The sequence below is a fragment of the Centroberyx affinis genome, unplaced genomic scaffold (assembly GCF_046629955.1).
Source record: "Centroberyx affinis isolate AG114_WGS23_722 - 3 ecotype Tasmania unplaced genomic scaffold, CSIRO-AGI_Caff_v1 ptg000395l_1, whole genome shotgun sequence".
Classification (NCBI taxonomy): domain Eukaryota; kingdom Metazoa; phylum Chordata; class Actinopteri; order Beryciformes; family Berycidae; genus Centroberyx; species Centroberyx affinis.
Genome location: NW_027279063.1, coordinates 473686 through 494296, shown reverse-complemented (window position 1 = coordinate 494296; position 20611 = coordinate 473686). Strand labels below are relative to the sequence as shown.

The 20611-nt window shown below is 43.2% G+C and overlaps 1 protein-coding gene across 1 annotated transcript; it reads right to left on the bottom strand.

The window, feature by feature from the left end:
• Positions 1-201: 201 nt before the first annotated feature.
• On the bottom strand, positions 202-19792 carry mosmoa (modulator of smoothened a). The gene is made up of 3 exons (XM_071516238.1): positions 19106-19792; positions 9220-9432; positions 202-1084 (listed from the first exon to the last, which is right to left on the bottom strand). Exons 1-3 carry the CDS (start codon positions 19209-19211, stop codon positions 900-902), a joined length of 504 nt encoding a protein of 167 aa, XP_071372339.1. The 5' UTR covers positions 19212-19792; the 3' UTR covers positions 202-899.
• Between the last annotated feature and the right edge of the window lie 819 nt (positions 19793-20611).

Here is a 20611-nt window from a genome sequence, read left to right as displayed (position 1 = left end):
AGCCTGTGCGCTGGCCCAGACAGCTGGGATCACAGCTGCTCTCCCCAACCCGACACCTGGGGCCTTCCGGGACAGGCAGGAATATACCCTGTTCCAAAGCCAATCTGGCAGAAACCCCCTTACCCTCAAAGGTTCAGTGAACCTCAATTACACTCAAACTATTTCAGTGGAAAGGTTGAGGGTGAGGGGGGGGGGGGGGGGGGGGGGGGGGGGGGATGAAAAAAAGAACACAAAATGTACAACAACATAAAAACACACAACTGAAATAGCTAAGAGAAGCCAAAAATAGCAACAGGAGCGGTAGTGACGGCAACGGTTTCTCACTGGGGGATGTGTGGATATGTGCTGAGGGCGGCGGGGCGGGCGGGCGGTCAGGAGTCAAGTCGAGGAGTGGTTGTAGTGGTCCTCAGTAATGTGCGCCAACATTATGGCCATGGTTGCCATGACAGCGGCATAATAAGCACGGTTGTTGCTTGGTCTCATAGTGATACCCCTTATCCCCGTTCTTCCTGCCCCGCTCGCTGCCTCTGCACGGCTGCCCGCTGTCCCCCATCGCGCTCCAAAAGTGCAACAACAACAGAAGACGACCATGTTTTAAATAAACAGTGGCAGGGTGCGTTGACAGCCGCAGCTGCCCTCCCTTACACTCCTCCACCCCATCGTGCCCATATCCCCCTTAGTGTTTTGTTCGTTGAATCATTTCTCGTCTTTTAATGGTTAGGTACTCCATGGTGCTGCGGTCCCTTGTTGCAGACGGACAGATAATCAGAGACTTCCCTGGGTCAGACTCCCTGGCCAGAGTTTGTTTGTTTGTTTTTTTTCAGTCGTTGTGTGTTTTTAAATTCCGTAAATTTTTCAAAGCCTCTTGTGTTAGTCCAGAGGCAGGCGTGGTTGAGTCCTCAGCCTGGGAGGCAAACTTTCCCTGCAAACAGCAGTCCCACTATGGTGAAGAAGATGGAGAGGACGAAGAGCACGTACGAGGAGCCGACCACTGTGTTGTTGGGCAGCTTGTATGGCTGGCCCCCCACCTCGTTGATATAGAAGCCTATGGGGAAGATGAGCGCCGCCATGCAGAACAGGATCACTGAGGGGAAGGAGTGAGAGAGAAAATGTTAGTTCACTGTATACATACTCAAAGAAGATGACTCCTATGGATATGTATAGCCACACAAGTTAATTTGCTTTGTTATTTTTTACATTTAAATCCTGAATGCGAACCAAAACTAACTTTGGCCTTTGCTCTCTGGACAAGGTACAGAAAGTTGCCCATGAACACACAGGAAGCACAGGCCGCTCAAACTGAATTCAATTTTAACAAGTCCATTAGCGATATACAATGGCGCCTTTCAGATGGCTTTGAAGGAGCAATTACACAAACTGGACTCTTGGTATGCGTCGTGATCAGACGGTGTGCGTGTGTGTGTGTGTGTGTGCTGGGAACGTGGAGATGAGAGAGAGAGAGAGAGGAAGAGAGACACTCACGAGGAGCACTCATGCTGCGTTCACACTAAAAAAAAAAAGCCATAGTGATCGGCATCATGGGATGTCAGTCCCATGTGCTGTGATAGAATCTGATCTGTTAAATAGCATTGTGTGACCGTTACAATATTTTATTTCAAAATAGGTTATATTTTGCATAAATGATTAAACATGATCCGTAATATAAATTAATAGGAAGCCAAATAAGGACTATGAATAGCCCAGCCAGGCCAAAATTTGTCAATACATCTTTTTCTCCCAGACAGCAAAAAGGCCAGAAGATGAAGGTTCTTGCTTACAATGTCTTCATTGGAAGACGAGACAAGAAGAGCAAGTGCACAAACCTATGTAGGTGCATCCATTTTGCTAGACTTTTCTACATCCGATTTCTCTTCACCACTGCGGATGAAGACAAGAGTTGGAAAAAAACAACTTTTGTTGCCAAGTTCTGTCTGCCGGTGTAGTAGGTGGCACTTTCTGCAAGCTCTGGCAGAGTTAATGGTTGATCTCCGATTGAAAATAATCAACATTCGGTTTGCCGTCTACCGCATACCGTCACGATGTGAATGCAGCATTAGATGAAGGAACAAGGCACTTGTGATGGTGCTTCAATTTGTGTAAAGATGAAGAGCCGTCCAACAAGGTCATCTGAGTTATTCTTAATCTGTCCCACTGTATTTCTGCTACGTGTTTCAAATGCAGGCATAACTAGTACGTATAAAAGTAGAATGCCGACATGGTCCACAGGCTAAATGGTAATAAAAGAATCCTGTTGATCATGTTCACATTTATCTCTGCTGATAACAGGCTTCTTAAACAGAGTTACCAGTGTAAGGAGAACTGAAGAGAGAGCGCTTGGGAGGAAAAGAACAATAAAGTGAGTTGGCTAAATAGATTCAGACGATCCTTGTTGTGAAGGCAATTTCATAATCCACTCAGTCGGGGATCATCGCTTCAGACAAACAGTAAAGCGGTGCAGGCCTGCAACTACTCAGACCGAGGAGACACAGCACATACATATTGACAGCATACACTTATAGTCAGCTAGTATGCACTTGAGCGTACACCATGTATACACAACCACACATACAAAATCCAAGACACAAAGACAGACCCACACACACACACACACACACACACACACACACACACACACACACACACACACACACACACACACACACACACACACACACACACACACACACACACACACACACACACACACACACACACACACACACACACACACACACACACACACACACACACACACACACACACACACACACACACACACGTTTATTGAGCAGCATGGTCCTAAAAATCTAATTTTTGTTTGGTGGCGTCATAGGTCTATAGACTGTTTTACACACAGTAACTTCTATGTTGTCTATTGAGATTGTTGATTGTTAATATGTTGAAATTAATGTTGTGCCTAGAATATGTTCTTGTGCTGTATCAATTGTAAGTATAGGGTGTGCTACAATAGGTAATAAAGTTGACTATGTAAGGCAAATAATTTATGTTTTAACTAATTTATTAATAAAGTCATTGTATAATTTGTCAGTACTAATTACTAATTATTAGATAAATAATTAATAGTAGTAATTATCTACATAAGATGCAACATTATTATGTTATTGTTACATAACAACATAATATAGGCCAGGCTTCCCTGCTGTCCGCCCCTAAACGTCACATCTCAGCAACTCGGCTATCTGTTTGTGTTCTCAACTTTCCGAGAGCACTTGAAGGTAGCACTCCTCAAGAGTCAAACGTTTATGCACATCTTGTGAGAGAAACCCTCAGGTAGGCGAACTGATTTCAGCTTTGAGGTCAATAAAGTCAAGCTGATGTTTGATTGTAGATCCAGGACAACAATTATTGCACCAGTGTCCTTGTTGAGTCATTCATGTGCGCTCAACTATTTCAGACTTCAACCTGCACTTGAATGCAGCATTAGTTTCAGTAAATGTTTCTCCATAAATCCAAAAGCAAGCCCTCTATATCACTTCTGGCTGTGTGTGTTTACATTCACGGGCCTCAAGAGCAGCACACTGAGGCACTGCCCCATGTATGGATCTGACCTGCAGTCCCGGTGCCTTTACCGTTATACAAAACAAGACAAAAATGCTCTTGGCTCCCTTATTTCCCCTCCTGCTGGACCAGTTTTAAAGGAGAATACCACTGAATTTCAGCATTCACATATGTTATTCTCACACCTTAGGACTTCAGTCTCTACTTGTAAAATTCAATACTGTCTGCTATAGCAATAAAAGAAGAGATAATCCCGACCCCAAAACTGTAACATCACAGTGATGTACAGCTCTTGGAAATTACTTGAAAAAGGTAAATGTGGCTGTACTTAACTAAACTAAGAGTAATACTACAATATCAAGCTCATTTGAGTTTGTTGATATGAGTGTTTATGTTCAGATGAATATTGTGTAAGTTCACAGTCTTCTATTCACTGGCAAAGGACGCACATCAGTGTGACATCACAGATTAGTCTAAGTCTTCGTTTCATCTTAGCGAGACAGTTGTTTACGTTCACTAACACTTTCCTCAACCTTATAAATAACAATATGCAAGTTCTCAGATTGAGTGGCATTCTCCTTTAAGGTGCCTGACTCCCCTGGTCTGCCGGGGCTCAGAGTGCGAGGTCCGCACTCAAGGCCCAGGTAGGCGAACTGATTTCAGCTTTGAGGTCAATAAAGTCAAGCTGATGTTTGATTGTAGATCCAGGACAACAATTATTGCACCAGTGTCCTTGTTGAGTCATTCATGTGCGCTCAACTATTTCAGACTTCAACCTGCACTTGAATGCAGCATTAGTTTCAGTAAATGTTTCTCCATAAATCCAAAAGCAAGCCCTCTATATCACTTCTGGCTGATTATAATACTTTTAAATCTTTCTACAAGCTTAAGTCATGGGAGAGATAGATTATTACCCCAAAATAGGTTATTATTTAGCTGCAACAGTGTACTTTGTGTCTATTACATTGGAGCCATGTGCATAGAGGTTGTGTTTGAACCGTGCCAAAGTGAAACACATTTAATTAAGTGATTTTAGTGAGGCTGAGGCCAGAGCGACAGCAGGGAGGGAGCTCTACCAGCACTATCACTCTAAAACAGTGGTCTTCAACCATGTGCCATCGAGAGCCTTGTGTCTACAGGTTTTCATTCCATCCAAACACCAGAGCAGCTGATTTCACTGATTAACACACCTTCACCCACAGAGGAGGAACTGATCAGTAAAATCAGCAGTAGTTTTGGTTTGAATGAAAACCTGCATACTCGCGATGGCACATGGTTGGAGACCACTGCTCTAAAACATAGTAGCCTTTATCAGAATCAGACTATGCTCTTTAATAGCTTTAGAAAACCACAAAAAATCCCTTTAGTATTTTTTTTCTTGGGAAGAATTATGAATCAAATTTGACTTGCTGTGTTTTTCAGCTGCGCTGGTGTGAAAAGCAAAGAATCCACTGGCACTAATGGAAAAAAGTGTCACAAATTGCGGCCAAATGGAGCCCTCAAGACCATAACGCACCCATAGGGATCAATTAGCCTGGTGTGTTGATCACATGCCGAGAATAATTACAGACCGGGCACTCAAGAATAGAGAGCATGTTGTGATGTACTACTCGGCATGCGGTATGTCAAGTTTTTCAGCAGCCGCAGAGCAAAGTTGAGGTCAGGGGTGAAGTCATTAAGGAGCCCCATCATATGGCTTAGTTCAGCGTGTTTGCTTCTGTGTTCGGACAGCAAGTCATCGCTAATTAGAATCACCACTCTTTTTCTTCTACTTCCTTTGAAGATATTAATGGAAGCTTCTAGTCCAGCTCCGAGTCCACTCATGTAACGCACAGTTGACTTTCCACCACAACAACAAAGCGCACTGTGAGACTCCTGTGAATAACTGCTCAAAAGCTAGGCTAAATTTGAAGAGGAATAGCTAAATCTAATCAAGACTCGCTCCTATTAAAAGAGCACAATCAGAGGTTTTGAGATAAAACAGTCAATTTTAAGGGTTGCTCAGTTGTCTGACACGTTATCTAAACACAGTTAGTTGGAAATCAAAAGAGGCTTAGGCACTATTATGAAAAAGAAAAAAAAATGGGGCAATGACTAGCTCTCTTTCTCCATACTGAGCTCCACATAGTCCACCAACATTATTCCCACACATGCTGATCTTCTCCCATGGAAACGTATGTGCTTTAAAGGAGTGTTTCTTCCTGGATTGTTTGTATGTAGTAGCAGTGGTGGGGGTGAGGGAAATTTGTTCATGTACTAGTGATGTGCCCTGTTGTGTGTTGTGTATTGTTTGCTACATGAATTTTGAATACTGACTAGCTTGCTATTCTGCAAAATCACAGCATGAGGTATGACTGCCTTTTAAGTTAGATTGGCTGATATTTGTGCAGCAAATGAAGCTCTTTTGAATTATTCTGGTTACATCAAGACAGTGTAACTTCAAGATAGCACACACAACTTTAGGCGTTTTGTAGCTAGTTTTCTTTCTCACTCTGTCTTGTCAAGTCAACAGAGCTGCCTTAGCTATAAGAAAGCTTGTAATAGCACAGGAATTAGCACAGGATTTTGCCAATCTCCAGTGGCTAGCAATCTGACAAGCAATAACATCTAAAATTCTTAACTTATTAATTAATAAGTAGCCTAAAATATGAGTGTGACAACCATGCAGTTATTTACACTAATAAACTACCTAATAAACTGTTTAAAACCAGTAAATAGCAGGTATTTATATGTGCTAGCAGGTGAACGAGATGAGATTAGTAAATGGCATTTTGACACTGGTATGATCCTTTAAGCCTCTGTGTGAACAGGCTGCAGCACCGCTCACCTGTTTTTTCTGATAGTGGAGAGAGAGAGGGAAAAAGCCTGCCATGTGTGACACGTAAGCTATCACAACAGATCATTAGATTTTATAAAAGTAGAAATTTCCACTGGAGTGGCTGTAAGTTGTTCAGCTGCTTAAAGTATGTTCCAAAACAGTCCTTGAATAGCTAATCTGATACATGTTGTGCTGGCTCTTGCTAACCCAAACAGGCTAAATGTCTCCAGTCTGCCAGCTAGCAAAGTGAGTGCTGTCTGGCTAACCTGCCTTGCCAGGCAGACATAGCTAATATTTATGTCTGTCCCCTTCCCTGCTCATTGCTCTGGCCATGTGTTTATCCACAGGGGGGGCAGAAACAGCCGTGATAGCAGAAGGATGCTGGGAAAGGTAAACTAGTGGAGCCAGAACTACCTGGCTCAGCATTCTTCTTGCTAGCTTCACCAATGAGTTAACTGTAGAAGTGTGCTTCATGGGCCACAGTTTCAACATGTAACACCTGAACTGATGACATATGTGTCTTGTTCACCCACTGCTGGTCAAACTACAGTGGCTTGGCTGATGAAATAATCACTAATTAATAGTAATTACTGTAGTTATTGTGCACACTCTAATAATACTGTAATCTTAAATTTTCCTCCTTACTTTTAATTTAAACATTTTACTTAACATTTTCTGGTGTGTACGTTTATATACCCATTTGCTATATTCTTGTTTATATACTATATTTCCATTTTTATTCTGTTTTTCTTTGCTGTATCCCATTACTGTTTGCAACAACCCAATTTCCCCACGGGGATCACTAAAGTCATCTTATCTTAAATCAACAATGTGGCTTGGTTGTGTGTATGCTGATCTGCACTGGTGAAGGTGTACTGTGCCTGGCCTGGGGTAGTGTGCAAGGGACTGCAGAGGGACTGGTGTGTGTAGTATACAGGGGACAGAGGTGAGCCTGTGCTGGTCATACAAAGCTGCCCATTCAGGTGCCTGTGGCCCGGGGCCAGTTACGAACCCTGGTACAGACTGCCCACCTTCTCCCAGCCTTCATCACCTGTTTGCCCCGAGTGAACCACCCGTCTCCTGGCGACCATCACCGACCTCTCTGTATTCTTCCTCTCTCTCTCTCTCTCTTTCCATTTCTGTCTTTATATTGGCATCCATCTCGCACTTACTAACACTTTCAGCTCTTGACCTCTGCGAACATGATTATTCACTCAGCTCTCCTTCCTTACCCGTCGTCTTCTTAAAGCCCCACTCTTGTTTCCTCACTCAACCTCTCACCCTCTCCCCCGCACAGCCGATTATTATGAGCCACTGCACATCAGCCGAGAGAGGTGCAGTGTTCAGCATCGCAGCTAGAGTTCAGCAGCGTCAGGGAAAAAAAGTCCTGGCTTTGCCCCTTTCCTCTCTCTCTTTACTGTGCCTCTCCTCCACCAGAAGTAAGGCTCTCAGGTTACAAGTGGACCCCAGGAAGACCAGCAGTCTCTGAGGCGTCAGCTAATGGGGATCCTAAAACAGAATAAAGTGATGCTTTTCTACTTCTTCTCCCTCTCTCACTCTTTTTTCTCTCAAGCTTGTTTTTTCTCTTAAGCTTCTTTACTTGCTGCCATTCTGCATGTCAATCTGTATCTTGTTACCTGCAGTAAAACAGTTACTAACCAAATGTCTAATATGGCCAATGGAACCATAACAAGGGACAAGGGTGACAATTGCTCCCAGTTGCCATGGCAACTTCCTTACTTGCCTTGAGTGTGCTCGTTAAACAATGACTCAACGCCTTCCAATTTAGCTTGTGACACAGATTTGTGCTTAACGGACAGACAGTTTTTAGAGTGCCTGGAATTCTGTAATGGGGTGATTCACCAGGTATTTGCAAGTGATTAGCAAGAGTTACAAAACCTAATTGTGAATCTGCATTTGGCCCGACTTGCAAAGCTTGACAAAAGCACTGGGTGCTTGTTCAAAACTATGGGCTAGCCTTCCTCTACAGAACAAAGCTGTCACATTGTTATGAAAAAAGCAGCTCCGCCTTTCAAACAGCCATACACTGTATCATGGCTTCATAGGCTACACCACTACTCCATCTAGCCTACTCCATCTGTGTGTGTGCGCTAGAGGCTGTCTATTCCCTTAACTAACCAACCAATCAAACTACAGCCTCCCACACAGCCTTACGAAACCAGCCCAGCCACAGTGCATGAGATGGATGCTGAGTTATTATTGAGAGGTGGAAGTGCGTCTGTACAGAATTCCTGTTTGAAAAAGAGGGGGAATGTTCAAGGCAAAGAAAGAGAGAAACACTGTGGCACATGCCACCCACTCGGGCGCCACAGGAGCTGCATTACTCAATCAATAAGCTTCAGGGAGCAAGAGGAGTCGTCAACCATGCAAAAGATGCTCACAAATGTACATACGCAAGCAAACACACACACGCCCACACGCAGGATCTCACGTCACTCTCAGAAACACAATCACACACAGACACACTGCGCATAGCCTCAAATCTTTTTTAACGCGCAAAGGCACACACAGAGAGGCACACACACACGTCTTCTACATATCTAAATTAGCAGCACCCATGAAATGTTGTGCATAACTGGGCTAAAACCAATATCTTCACAAATCACCCCCTCTCACCTCCTACTTCTTCTCCTCCCCTCATTATTTCCTCCCCTCAAGAGACTGGGTACAACTGCTTGAAATGAACATACTACTGTGGCAAAAGGTGTCTTTAAGGAGACTGTTGTGACAGATAGAGCGAAAGAGCAAAGACAGTGAGCAAGCTACAGGGGAATGTGTAGATGGTACATCTAGTAACAAAAAACAACTAAATATTCAATTTAGTGTGGATTTCAGTGGCCTGGTTGGTACTGATCACTTACTGCCAGTAAAGGCGATCCAGCGGGCGTATTTGGTGGCTTCGCGGCGCCAGTGCGATGCCACCAGCAGTCCACAGGTGACGGTGAGGGAGATGATGCCCATGATGATGAAGAAAAGTGTGGTGACCCACTCTGGGGGCAGCCGTGGCGGGATACAGGTCCGGTCTCGTCCGTGGATGGTCTGGCACTGCCGGACAAGACCAACCGTTAGGGCGCCTACACAGTGAGAGAGAGAGAGAGAAATGTTATAATATATCTGTACATGTGAACATAAAATAGCATATTTGGGGTTAGGAGTTAAATAATAACAGATGAAACATTAATGCAACACCGCTAATAACAAGCACATACACAATACACTCCAGAGTACCAATAAATGCACACCACATACATTCATTCTAAAATGGGCCAAAACTATAAATTCTAGAAGCAGTATTAGCAGTATGTCACCTGCAAAAGTGTCTTTCATTTTGGCCCATAAAATACACAGACTCTCTCAGCTGCAGCAGCGCTATCTACACAGTACATCTATGCCCCAGTAGGCATAACAACAAACTGTGGAAAGGCAACCAAAGAGCCCTGAATCCTAAGTATACTTCCAACACAGAGGCCCACATGTGACACAGACAAGCACTTGATCCCACACCCAGGAACAGCAGCCTTAACAGACTACATCTTTGAGAGTGAAAGTGGGCCTAAGGGTTGGAAAAAGAGGGAGAAAGCGAGTGAGGGAGAAAAACTATAAAAGAGCGAGAAGGACTGAGGGCCTGAGACTGAGGAGAACCAGTGAAGAGGCAAGGAGTTTGTGCCTCAATCACTCACAAGGCCTGGGGAGGGAAGGACTCAAGCGTAGCAGCTCAGCTGACACCAAAGCAATGAAGTAAAGGGGAGAGGTGGAGAGGGGGAATGGAGAAAGACAGAGAGAGGCTCCTTTAATCTGTCACCGATTCAGTGCCTGCGAGGAGCTGTGGAGCGCCTTTCTCCTTCCTAGTGGGCCCAATTATGTCAGTGGCTGACGTTTCAGCTCGCTCTCTCACACTCTCAGAAAGAGCGAGAGAGAGATTGTGTGTGAGAGAGAGAGAGAGAGAGAGAGAGAGAGAGAGAGAGAGAGAGAGAGAGAGAGAGAGAGAGAGAGAGAGAGAGAGAGAGAGAGACTAAATTCTTCCTGCCAATAACTGAATCAATCCCATACAGGTGTAACACCTGGTTGTATCCCTGAATAATGTTAATTAGGAAAGACAGCCTGTGATAATAACAGAAATCTGCACCTGCTTCTGTGGCTCAATATCTCAGAGAAAAAAAAAAGCAAAAAAACACAAGCATTCCTCTTGGATCCTCCAAACTCCACTACCACCACCACCACCACCTCACATATTTGAAATCTCCTCCCTCTGTGTTTTGCTTATGAAGTGGAGAGTTTTGGCTTGGATCTTGACCGCAGTCAGCGTGCACATCTGCTATCGTGAAACATGGTGGGATTTGACATTCTACCGTAACTATCCATCACTGATCAGACAGGGAGAAGAATGGATTTATGCCACAGATTGAGTCATGGGCGGAGTTGTGCCAGAGCCGGAGCGTGAAGGCCAGCGCTCAGAGTAGAAACATGCTCTAGTGGTAGAGCCACTCTGGAGGGACGCCATTCAATTAGTGCATGTCTTCATAGGGGACTTTCTACCCGAGTAAGCAGAACAGTGTCGCATCATTCAGGCCTTTGCTGATCACAGGTCTCGGGCAATTAAAGGTGGAGTACGCCGAACAGACTGTAGGGGATGGGAGGTCTCTGTTTGAAAAATTAGTGGGGGCATCAATGTGAGGTGTTTCAGTAATGCGTACTTGCATGAATAATGGTCTTTTTGGGCAGCAGGTGAGAACTGTCCCACAACTCCAACTCCATGAGACACACTGTTACTGTAGAAAACAAACCATAAGTGCCGTACAACAGCTGGAATTAGAATAGACATGTCATACAGCCTACTTGATACACCCCAACTTGCTCAATAGATACACTTAAGTAAAGCAGACTTTAATTCTGCATTACACTGGGTTATGAAAGTTGAAAATTAGTTTCCATACACATTTACCTCTATGTGAATTTACCAAGAAATGTACTGCATATGGCCAACTTAGTTCTAAATTGAGGCTTTAATGTCACAAATATGTCTTCAGAAGAAAACAAAGCGTGAAGAAATCAATTTCTCTACATGTCTGAACCATATACTGAAACATTTAATGACTGAGCCAATAGTAAACACTCATTTCATTGACCACAAAAGAAACCATTCATTGACAAGGCAAGCCTGTGTGGGCGAGAACATTAAAGTTCAACACTGGCTTAGCGGGTGGGTGGACATGTACATGAGACAAGCACGCAGGAGTTTTACAAGGTTGAGCCTGTTACTCGCTCTGTCTGGCACCCCACTCTTGACATTTTTACTCCCCCGCTGTAACCTACGTACATTTAAGTAATGGACATATGATTCTGCTACCAACCCATTTAGTCCCAATGTGGACGAAGTGGCCTAGAAACTAGAATCCTAATCGAGGGACAGACCCTGTGAGAAGACGTGCACTTGTTGCCCTGGGGGCAGGGCGGGCCTCCTCTGTCCCACAGCCAAACAGTCCTGCAGCCTGTCCAGAGGAAATCCTGTCCCCTTTATAACACCCAGTGAAAGCACAGCATTTACAATAACAACCAAACACTAACTCAACCGTTCCCAAACCACACAAACAATGCCAGTGGCTCAAAAGGAATGCCTTGGCAGTCTACAAAAGCCGAGAAAAGATAAGTCACATCTAGAACCGCAAAACTGAAGTCTTTGTATCCACAGTCCTGTGTGGGCTTCCTAGATAAAGGCTTACCTTCTAGACCCAACACACTGGAATGCCGTCCTTGGTGTCTGCTCATGTTTTATTAAGGACAAGGCATAACTGAACGAATGTTCTTTATCTTAAATTTTATTGCTTAATCTTCTGCCTTATTGCTATGGCAGTTCAATTCTCTCTGTACAGACGTCTTATCCAATAACAGTAGAAAAGAAAAATGGAGGTCATGGCTCGCCTGAATAAAATGGCACTTGAATGGCTCACTCAATAGCCTATTTCTGAAGTCTGCCACATATTCGTGAGTAACCTTGAACACATTTGAGGATGGGAAGTGAGGGAGGTAAAGAAAGCCGGGACCGGTGCTGGGAACAGGAGAACATTAGGCAAGGTTTGATAGCTGCGGTTAATGGCACCGTTTTATGACCATTTCCCCTGGATCCTCCAGCCTCCCGCTGCTTCACTAGCTCTCAGTGGAATTCCTGCCTTACAACAGGCAGGCACGCCATGGTACACAGTCTGGTCAAGACACAGGTAAACAACTGAGTATGCACACAGACAAACATCACACACACACTTTAAACTAATGCAGACGTACAGTACTGTGCAAAAGTCTTAGATTTTTTATATAAATTTTGTCTTAGATGTTCATTTGTTTTCTACATTAGTGTGTCAGTAGGCTTCTCTTTTTAGTATTTTTTTTATATTTAGAAACTTTTCATTTCATTATTTTTGAAAGCATCTCCACTTTATGGAGTTCTTTTTTTTTTTTTTACATGTGCCTAAGACTTTTGCACAGTACTGTACGCATCCATGTGATACTTGGGACATAGGAGATACTCCAACTGATGTAAACCAAGTAATTATCAGTCTTGTTATCTTGCAAACGACACACACACACACACACACACAAACTTTGGCTGGCTCTGCAACGCTATACATGCAGTTGAATTAACTGAGGGCAGAAAATGAAAAGTATGAGCAATGGAGCGATGCCTCATTTCCACCCTATTGCAGACTGTTGGGTAAGGGGTGGGGGTGGGGAGGTGGCAGGACCCGCTGCTGTGATGGGGGAGGTGGGGGGGTTCATCTTGAGCAAGATGTCAGAGCTGGATAAGCCTGCTAGAAAGAGGAACCACCAAAGCACATTATGCTTAATGTGTTTCAGTTTACAGATGCAAATTGCTCTGACTGTTCCTCTGTCTCTCACATGCGGAAACAATAGACCAATTCTCCATCTTATGCCCCTGTTCACTTCAGCGTTCCCTTCATGTCCTATTACCCCGCTGTCCTCTCTGTACCCGCCACGATCAAAATACTCCTCTCACCCTGTCTCAGTCTAAATGAGAGGAAATGAGGGCCGTGTCTGCTCATCTTCGGCATGGTGATGCTGTCATTAGCGGAGCATAGGGGGTGCTGCTGTTTGTGAGCGCTGGAGGGATGAGTCAAACAGGCCTCTGAACTGTGGTGGGCGGCAAACAGGCAAGCAAAAGCAGCCAACAGCCACTGCTTCTGCTGCTAGAGGCTTTTACAGCACCCACTTATATTGTAGGGGCATAGCTGTATACTTTCCAAACTTGCACAGACATCGGTAGACAAGCCCAAATAGAACGAGGTACAAGCTCAAACATCAGAAAACATCCTTCAGTCACTTAATCGCCCAAACACTAGCATCTTCAAAGATGGACCCAGGGAGGGAAACAATACAATAAACAGATTCAACATTTCTTTCAAAAATGCTCACTCTACTTTTCATGGCAAAAATAATAGAAGATTGCCCACAATTTTGAGGTCATAAAGTGTGTTAAAGGGAAACCCACCCTATAGCAGAATTGGCATTCTATTTTTAGATAGTTAAACTAATACATATCCCAAACTCTCTCTTATAAAAGAGACATTAGGCTATATCTCAAGAGACTTCCAAAGATTAAAAAAAAAACCACAAACCTAAACTCTAATCGCAGATGCCACCAAACCATATTCTGGAGCTGCGCTACTGACAAAGCATAGTGCAGCTGACTTTGTAGAGTTATAGAAAATGTGTTCGAGGTTTTATTGCCAAATGCTACCAGTGCTGAAGTGCTTATATTCCTAGAAATTAAACCCGTTTACTGTCACAGTGTTCACAGTCAGCTCCCGGTTTATAGGCAATAGATGAGCTCCAGAAAGTGTTGAGAAATTATGTCACAGATTGGGGTCTTAGCTGCCTTGTTTCTAAGTTTGGGAGAAATTTGTACAGAAATATGGATAAATGGTACCCGAGATAATAAGAATAGCATATGTGACTTCTGTTTCAGGTCATATTTTTGCAGGTTAACGTTGTGCAGCGAACCAGTAATATACTTTTCAACAGCTGAGCACATCTTCATCTTCGTGTCCAAACCAGAATCAGGTTTCAATCAAGAACTTGCATTGGAATATGTTGATCTTCATTAGGTTAATTAGGTAATAGTGATATATGGTTAAAAAAAACGGGAATGCCTGATAGGAACATCCATGAGAAGAGACTGACCTCTGAAAGAAGCTACAATTCTATAAGTTCACTAAAATTGGCAATGTTTCCTGGTAACAACTTTGTCCATTTCACAGCTGCTTTGTTTGGTACAATTGAATACAATCCTGTTGGGTTTATTGCTTTTGTTTAGTTCTTACAGGGAGGCAGGAACAGCCCAATTGAATTAGGGTGCGAGTCAAGGAAGAGCTCCCCAGTCACAGGCTGCTTCCAACTGAACGCTGAAGTGGTTTATATGATGTGAGAATGCAGCTAGGTTACAGATGAGAAAACAGCCAGGGAATCATGCATTTAATGAAGACGATTGGTCAATTTTTGTTGACATACCTTCCAAAATATTTTGAAGACCACAACTTGCTGTTGCTTGTTGGCCAAGCAACAACATAAAATACTACGCAAGTTGCATACAAAAGCGCATGCATAATCAATCACTGTCAGTGAGCTGGTCAACCGTACACGAGTAGCATGTTTTTGGATGTTTTACTTTGCGAAGTGGAAATGACAAGATTATATCTCTGTATGTTTTCAAGTTCATTTTAGAATTCAAAACAAGAAAATAGGAAAACAGATGTCCAACCTGCACGACAGGAAAAGGGCACACTTTGGAGCTTTGTTCCCTCTGCCATATTGGCTCTCAACAACCTCCCCATTAAGCACAATATATGCAACTGTATGTATGAATTTATGTATGTATGTCATGGGGTGTGAATTGTATGTGGGGGATGTTTCTTTGTGTTTACCTCTGTGTATTATACAGACTGTGACAACAAATTTAATCTTGAAGGACAATAAAGATAAAAGAAACAATCTACCCATCTATCGACGACATTACATTGAACATTTTGTTCATCTGGTATGGCTCGTTTGTAATTGGCAATGGTAAAGGTAACTGAGCCAATGAAGAAAATGCAACAAATGGCTAGCTATTAACTCAAATCTGGCTCCTGCTTGGTTAAAGGAACCTTTAACACCTAGTCCTATTGCAGCAACTCAACTTGCCTCTACAGCAAAGAAAAATCTCCATACACATTATCTGCCCCACTCTTGAGGCTATAATTTATCTAATGTCTTAGTGTTGTCTTGTCATAGCGTTCAAGCAACAAGGATACTTGTCTACCACAAGCTATTTCCAGTTGTAGTTTGCACTTAAGATCTTATGTTAAATGGCACAGCTTTGTTCACAACAAACATCTTTTCTTTAAGCAAAGCCTGTATTAACCAGTAATTCCTGTTGCAACCAGAACTGTACATTTTTCCACCTAGTGCTCACTACTGACTTTGCCATTCACATCAAGAGCAAAAATCATTCCAGGGAGACAGTTGTTGCACAGGTAAACACAGATGAATAGGTAAGAGAGAAAGAGAGAGCAATTAATTGCTTTTCCACTATGATAACATACAAACTTTCAGTGCTGTGGTGGCCTTGTTTGTGGTCTTATCTTTTCTGACCTGTCACGACTGTCACCTTGTGTTCCTCTATAATAGCACTCTTCCATTTTCCCCTCATTCAACAACCTGCTCCATACAATAAAACGCGGCACTGTGTTGGAAATCTAAGTGCAAACCTCAGTTTTTCCTTCTTCAACAGAGAATGGTTTCATGATAATTGTTCTGTTGTCTGTCTGTGTTGCTGTGTCAAAATCCAACTGATGCTGTTCACAAGGAAATGGTTAACTTGTGCCTTTACCCCAGCTGAGAAGCACAACAGTAAAGAAGGGGAGGCTAAACACTGAGATGTCAAGGACACTTGTCTAATATTGATTTGGGGATCGGTCACCTTCAGTGTTAGACATAAGATCTGATATCACTGATGCAGAAATTAAAAGGTTTTCCCAGAAACATCCGCTCCCATGTAAAGACAGCATATGTGGAAGACTGTCATCATCACTGGCCTTTGATACAGCAGCATGCTGAAAAGGCGGTCTGTGCCTGGATGCAATTTTGCATTTTTAAAGTGTGTGCATGCATACAAAGAGTGTTTTGGGGACTAGGTCATTCAGGCTCAACAGAATGACATCCACTGTGATGACACGAGTATCTGCAGGAGGGCAGTCGTCGGTGGGGCTGCCGGGAGAGTCACGGTTTCTCCCTGACACTGCAGCAACAATGGCTTTGTGTTGAAGCCCAGGCAGGAAATCAACTTAGCCGTTATTGCCTGGGGATGTCACACTGAAGTGAGGACAATGTCAGGGCTCCACATTCTGCCTTTTGTGTTGAATGACAGTACTCCTACTTCTATTTGAACATGCCTCAAGTATTCAATATCCAGAGGAGTTCGGACTCGCCCATGGTTCCCACACTTAAGCCTTTTGTATGTTAAATGTTGACTTAAAGATTTATTCTATTTCCAATATCCGTGTTGGCAATTACAAGAAATAGCAATCATTGTTGAATGATTTCCTGCACAAGCTTAACATTTTGTTAACATATTCCTAGTTTGATCAGCTGACAAAAAAGCCTAGATCAAATCTCTTGACCAAAACCACTCGGAGGCAGAAGCCACACATGAAAGCTTTTGTGTGCAGTCAGCTTTCATCACTGTTAACTGCCCTGGGGAACATGTCTGTTTCTCCACACTCTGAGTACAAAGACACCACGCTGAGTTCCCTACAAGTACAGGTTGTCAAGCACTAACCTCCGTTCAGAATTTCTTCTTATATCACAACAGCAAGGCTGGGAATCGGAGGTCAGCTGATTAGAGACACAACTTTATGGGGAGTCTTGTATCAAGTGCTCTGCCTTCGAAATGACCTCTCACAATTACCCACAATACACTGGTCTGTGGAATGTCTGTGAGGTTAGGTTACTGATTGGCAATGCCAACCACAGGCCTGGAGAGAAAGCAGACTCAGAATCCATCTAGTCAAATATGAACAACCCCATGAGAACAAGAGGAGATCATCACTTAAACTTACTTGACCTTAATTTGATGACAAAATATGTAGGCCTATGTAGAGAATATGAACATACTGTATAAATGTATATTACTGTCAATGCTCTGACACAAACAGCTGATAATACAGTTGACATTTTGGGTATGAATGATGCTGAATTTCTGTGTATGACAGCAAATGAGATCTCACAGTATGGTGAAAAAAATCACAACTGCATTTTTCTTCAAATTGAATAACTAATCTAATCTTGAGGACTGTTCTAAGACTACTTTGCTACTCATGCCAAGACAAAGTAACCTACTATCCTAGCTGAAAATTTACAATTGCCTTTTTAACCAAAGAATGTTAAAGAATACAAGCCAACACCTCTCATAAAACCAAAATGAGCTTAGTATTGTAAATCCCAAAACAGTGGCTGGTACATTCATAAGGTGATAAGAAAAAAAGAGTGCGTGGAGGATGGGGATGTGTCAAAAATGTGAGTGGTCTGTCACCTACAGGTCTCATAAAAGATCCAAGAAAAGACCCACCACAATCATCAAAGAGAGCCGTGGAAGCTGGAGAGGGGAAGTGAAAGGTGAGAGATGGAGGTTGGTAGCTATACACCACCACTCTTAAACAAGGACAACACCAGCAAAAATGAATGGTTTTTAAGAATTGGTGTTTGTTTGTTTTTTGTTTTTTTTCCACAATAAATTGTAAAATGGGCAGAACTTTAACTTTCTGTAAGTGGCAGTGCAGAACTGAGGGTATTAGCAAGATGTTACCCTGTTGTTTTGGCTGTAGCAGGCTAATTTAAGGTGTGAACTGAGCCATAAAGTCAGGCAACTAATCTCAAACAGCATACCATGGCTAGAGACCTAACAAGCAAGAACATTACTTACTCTCCAAAACAGTCAAGTAGACTGTATAGCGGACCATGCCCCCATTTCATTTGCATCCTATTATTACATTTGTCCAGAATGCCTATTCTTTAGAGCTAATACAGCATGGCTGTGCATTGGTGGATGAACCCTCCCTGACCCAGTTACTAAGCTGTCATCCTGCAGAGGGAACAAAGAGGAGCAGCTGTCTATCAATAGCGTAGATGTGTTTTGAGGAGTGACGCGAAAAAAAATGGGAACAACAGTGCGTACTTCTGTGCAAAGCAGTAGGGAAGCCACATACAGCACCTGCTCCAGTGGTTACAGTTTCTCCCTGGTCCCTAATTTGACTGACCCTGGATCACAGGGTGACGAGTTCAGTTCAAATATGTTAAATTATTACCATGACAGATCTGCAATGCAAGATCACCATTATCTTAACTGAAAACAGTCATCAGTCGGGAAAAAACACAGGCTAGCTTAAAACTGAAGAGATCCATACGAGTGAGCAAAAATTAAAAAAAAAAATTAGATTGTAAGATCTGGCCTTGGTGTATCGATCTGGAGATAAATTAGAAAAGAAGTAGCAGGCAACCAAAACGAATGCTGTAGTGGACAAAAGATGTTACAGCAGATGAAACCCTCTGAACAATAGGATAAACCTTTGTTATGTAGATTATCTGAAAGCGTGTGGCAAATGTTGCTGGGATGTAGGGACAGTGGCAAGAAATGTCAAGAAACAAAAAGGCTGATACACAAAATAAATTGGCAGTGGTAGATATGGCCCGATAAATTACCTGCTGATTCACCCGTGTTGATCCAATCTGGGTTTGCAATGCTGGCTATTGCAAAGATATCTGCTGCCAGGAACAGGCATCCTGAAATTATCGTTAGTTTATCCATATCGCCAGCTGAAGTTTTGGGTGTTTAGTGGTGAATGACGTGACACTGTGGCGTGGAGGTCCAAATGTGACCCCAAACCATAAAAAGGTGGAAACAGACAGAGGCTGGTTGTTATCAGTCTACCTCGCCCCCTTCAGAGGGAGCCTGCTGTTGTGGCTCTGCCGTGCATTTTGTCCACACATTGCAGCAATAGCTCTTTCGCGTCGATAGCAGAGAAGCCTTCAGCTACAAAAGGCTTGAAGACGGCGTACAAAGCATCACATCTCAATTGCCAGTTGTTTCCCCCAGATTCTTCCTCTGATAAAGCAATAGCTCACTCAACGCCAGGGCCCAGGACTCCAGCCGCTCGTGTTGTCGTTTGGGTCCGTTTAGCAGCAGCAGCATTGGGTAACTGCGGCTAGCAGATAGCTTGCTAGCTATTTCCCAAATTCGGACTCAGTACGCCGAGCCGCGGCCCAGAGGCTGCTCGACGCCCGAGACCCCAATTGCGTTAGCATTTCAAGAACAATGTCACACAACGGAGGAGCAAAATAACCAAACAAGTTCCCTCGCTTCACGGTATCCTTGTTTTCGGCGAAGGTCTAACGTTACCCGTCAGGAAAACGAGAACCCATCCTCCCCCTCTTGCTTATTCATGCCCCCTTCTCCGCTGGAATAGCATCTGTACGAAGTCCGTTAGCCAACAAGCTCTTCTTGGGACCGTGGCGAAGAGACCAAAGCAGGGTTATGCTGTGTATTTCAATCAAAGTGCGGTGTTTCAGGACCCATTCTGGACGGTAAATGATGCGTTATTGTTGTGCTTTCCCCCGTATGCCCACCGTTAGCTCAGCCCCTCTTTCTTCCAAATGACATCAGGCGAACACCCCCACGCAGAGCGTTACACACATACACACACATACATACACACACACACACACACACACGCACAGCAGCTCTCGGTGTGTTCGCGTTCAGGGGGCATTCGTTCTCTTCTCGCGATATTATGCAAACATTAAGAAGGGGGTCGAGTCGCCCTGGCAGAGTTTGTGGATTGAGGGTCTGTGATGTAGTAGTAGACATGTAGGAAAACTAGTACCTCCAGTCGGTGATTATCATAAGACAAACAACCCATTTAAACAAAATTAATTTCAATTTCAGAATAGCATTAATTTATGATTTTTATTCCTTAAAATATAAAATTATGGAATGGGGAGGAATTGTAACTGCAAGAGAGTCACTGTAACTACATAAGGGCCACAAATTTGAGTTCTGACAATTCAGAATCAGAATTCTGAGAATTAAGTCAGAATTCTGAGTTCTGATTTTAGACTCAGAATTCTGACTTTATTCTCAGAACTCAAATAATTTTTTCACATAAGCCATATATCGAGGACTTGGAGCCAAAGGGGCGTAAGTGTGAT

Coding starts and splice junctions, on each gene's coding strand:
- mosmoa (XM_071516238.1), bottom strand. CDS start 19,211: ATGGATAAACTAACGATAATTTCAGGATGCCTGTTCCTGGCAGCAGAT. Junction 9,433..19,105: donor CAACACGGGTGAATCAGCAG/GTAATTTATCGG, acceptor CTCACTGTGTAG/GCGCCCTAACGGTTGGTCTT. Junction 1,085..9,219: donor CTGGATCGCCTTTACTGGCA/GTAAGTGATCAG, acceptor CCTTCCCCTCAG/TGATCCTGTTCTGCATGGCG.